The 3,228-nt window shown below is 37.5% G+C and overlaps 1 protein-coding gene across 1 annotated transcript; it reads left to right on the top strand.

Annotated features, from left to right (window-relative positions):
* Positions 1,172 to 2,128, top strand: LOC102189676 (olfactory receptor 2K2). The gene has a single exon (XM_005684300.2). It carries the CDS (start codon positions 1,178 to 1,180, stop codon positions 2,126 to 2,128), a length of 951 nt encoding a protein of 316 aa, XP_005684357.2. The 5' UTR covers positions 1,172 to 1,177.

Here is a 3,228-nt window from a genome sequence, read left to right as displayed (position 1 = left end):
ATGACAATGAAGGGAATTTTTAAGAACAGTATATTGGAAAACAGAAAGGAAAGAACTAGTGGGGAAAGGAAAAAGATTGATGGTGACAAAATAGCAATATCAGAGCATAAGCAAGGTAAGTTTAAAAAAAAATTTTTGGTTAATTATGTGAAATGTAAAAACGAAATAAAACCTTAAGTGTCTTGTAGATAATTAGATGATCTGTAATCTTTTTTTGTTATATTCACTCATCTGTTTTAGATTCCACTGTTAGTGATATCATACAGTATTTGTCTTTGACCGATTTTGCCAAGCACAATATCCTCCCAAGTTTATCCGTCTTGCTGCAAAGAGATTTTAAGATAAGTTTTAAAGGGAGTTTCATTTCTACATTTCCTGAATCTTCATGAGTTTTAGTGTATAACAGGAGTATTGCCTGGGTATAATTTTTAGAACTATTTACATACTCACAAAGATATGGGTCCCTATAATGAATAAAACTTTATAGTGGATGTAACAATTTTTAAATGAGGTGAGTTATTTTGCATGACTTGTAAACTGGCTCTTACGTAGAACCAGAATGGGTAACTGCAACACTACAATGTCACCATTTTTGAAACAGGTGTATGGACCTCCAAGCTGTTAGCTGGAAGATCATTTCGACCCAGAACTTCATAGGTGTTAGTTTAAAATTCATTTGCTTGTTCCTTCCAAGAATTCTCCTTTTCTTCCAGTGAAGATCATTACTGGTTTTTATTTTTACAAATGTGCTTTCTTTTCCTCATTTATTTGACTGACTTTTCAAATTAGTGCTCAATAATATATACATTGTTCTTTCATATTTTTCATTACTGAGTACTTTCAGCTGTTTACTGAAAGCCTGCTGTGTGCCAAGCAAAGGATTACAAGCTGAGACTCACATATTAAATTTGTTTATTCTTGTTTTCAGATTCACTCTTCTCTAAATTTTGTTTTGAAAGAATCAACTTTTTATGTAGATCTAACCTGTTTACCCTCCTCTTTGATCAGTAGATACATTGTCCTGTGACTTCTTGTGGTAAAATTGTGTTTTTAATAGTGGAAATAAGTGCAAAAGTGTTTTTGTAAGTCAATGAACATTATACTTGATCCATCCATTTTTGTCCTCAGATAAAGTGAATAGAATCATATTAGAATAACTACAGGTAAAAGGAAGCAAATGCAAGGCGAAAATCTCACCAGCTGGAATTTCTTTTTCCTGGAAGGTTTTTCTAAATACCCAAAGTTAGAGATTGTTCTCTTCATTTTCAGCCTTTTAATGTATCTGATAACCCTCTTGGGCAACAGCACTCTTATTTTAATCACTGTCGTAGACGCACGCCTTCAGACTCCCATGTACTTGTTCCTTGGAAATCTCTCTTTCATGGATATTTGTTACACATCTGCTTCGATTCCTACTTTGCTGGTGAACTTGCTGTCATCCCAGAAAACCATCATCTTTTCTGGGTGTGCTGCACAGATGTATCTGTCCCTTGCCATGGGCTCCACGGAGTGTGTGCTCCTGGCTGTGATGGCGTATGACCGTTATGTGGCCATTTGCAGGCCGCTGAGATACCCCATCATCATGAACAGACAGGTCTGTGTGCAGATGGCCACCATCTCCTGGGTGACGGGCTCTCTGACAGCGCTGCTGGAAACCAGCTTCGCTCTACAGATACCCCGCTGTGGGAATCTCATTGACCACTTCACTTGTGAAATTCTGGCAGTGCTGAAGCTAGCTTGCACACGATCTCTGCTCATGGACACAATCATGCTGGTGATCAGTGTGCTCCTCCTGCCTGTTCCAGTGCTCTTAATTTGCATCTCTTACGTCTTCATCCTTTCCACTATTCTGAGAATCAGCTCAGCAGAGGGCAGAAACAAAGCTTTTTCTACTTGTGGTGCCCACTTGACTGTGGTGATCTTGTATTACGGGGCTGCCCTCTCCATGTACCTAAAGCCTTCTTCATCAGGCTCACAAGAAATAGATAAAATCATCTCGTTGCTTTATGGAGTGCTTACCCCTATGCTGAATCCCATAATTTACAGTTTAAGAAACAAAGAAGTCAAAGATGCGGTGAAAAAAGTGCTGGGCAAAATGTACTTGCAACAAATACAGGAACATCTCTGACTGTGTGTCCATGATTTTTTCCAGGGGTGTGTCCTTGGCGGAACTCACCAGAAAAATTCAAGACAATACACTCATGCTCAGTAAACTAACTTGTGCTTGACCTTTGTCATTTTACAGTTGTGAAATAGGTGTATATAGAGTGATTGCCTACGGACGATAGTAGGTTCCAATTTGCACTTAGTTGTAATTTCTGTCTTTTCTGTCTTATGGTGGTGAGAAGTTTGGGGCTATAGAGTCATCACACGTTTGTTCCAAAAGGAAACTTGGATGAATTTAGTCTGTAAACTCTGGTGCCAGAAGAAACTTGTCTATCATCTCTGCCCTAAATCCTTTCCAGAGTGAAGTGGGAGCATAAAGAAACAAAGACACAATGGCCTTGGTTACTTAAGCAATAAAACAGAATCTTTGAAAAATTAAAATACTTGGCTCATCATCACACAGTTGTAAAATTGGAACTGTAACCCTCATCCTTTGGGTTTCTTTGCCAGAGCTTGTTCTACATGCTGAGTGGCTAACTACCCTTCCTCACTGAAAACTCCTCATTAAAACTCTTGACTTCTTGAGTAAGGTTGTAATGCCTGCTTGATTTGCTCACTTGCTAACTTTGCTTTTTCAAGCACCTAGATACTTGCATAACTTGTATGTGTTTCTGTGTCAATATACCGCCAGTACTACTAATTAGACCTTTTTTTATGTGTGTATGTCTGTCTTTCTTCATTGGATGATTGACTTCACAAAGTCATGGATTCCTATTATTTTGTATCTTTTATGTTTACATAAGTCAGTAAACTAATAAATTGATCATCTTTGAATTAGTCACTGTATTTGAGAAGTAAATACCACTCGTGAAAATTATGAAGAAGAAACAGCATGGGCAATGAGGTCTGTTGCTTTATAAACCATCTTAAAGTGATATTTGATAGTAGAATTTTATTAAAGTAGCAGGGCTGGATTTTAGAATGAATTTTCTGTCTCCTGGAGTTAGCTGTAATATGTGTGATACCAAATATAAACAGGAAGAACTGGAGTTATAGAACCTTGAAATCTTAACTTCAGAGAGTGAACTATGAGAATTTGAAGACATAGACACTGAATACCCT

Source organism: Capra hircus, chromosome 8 (genome assembly GCF_001704415.2).
Source record: "Capra hircus breed San Clemente chromosome 8, ASM170441v1, whole genome shotgun sequence".
NCBI classification, from domain to species: Eukaryota; Metazoa; Chordata; class Mammalia; order Artiodactyla; family Bovidae; genus Capra; species Capra hircus.
Note: the sequence above shows the minus strand (reverse complement) of the source record. Positions and strands in the feature narration are given on the sequence as shown.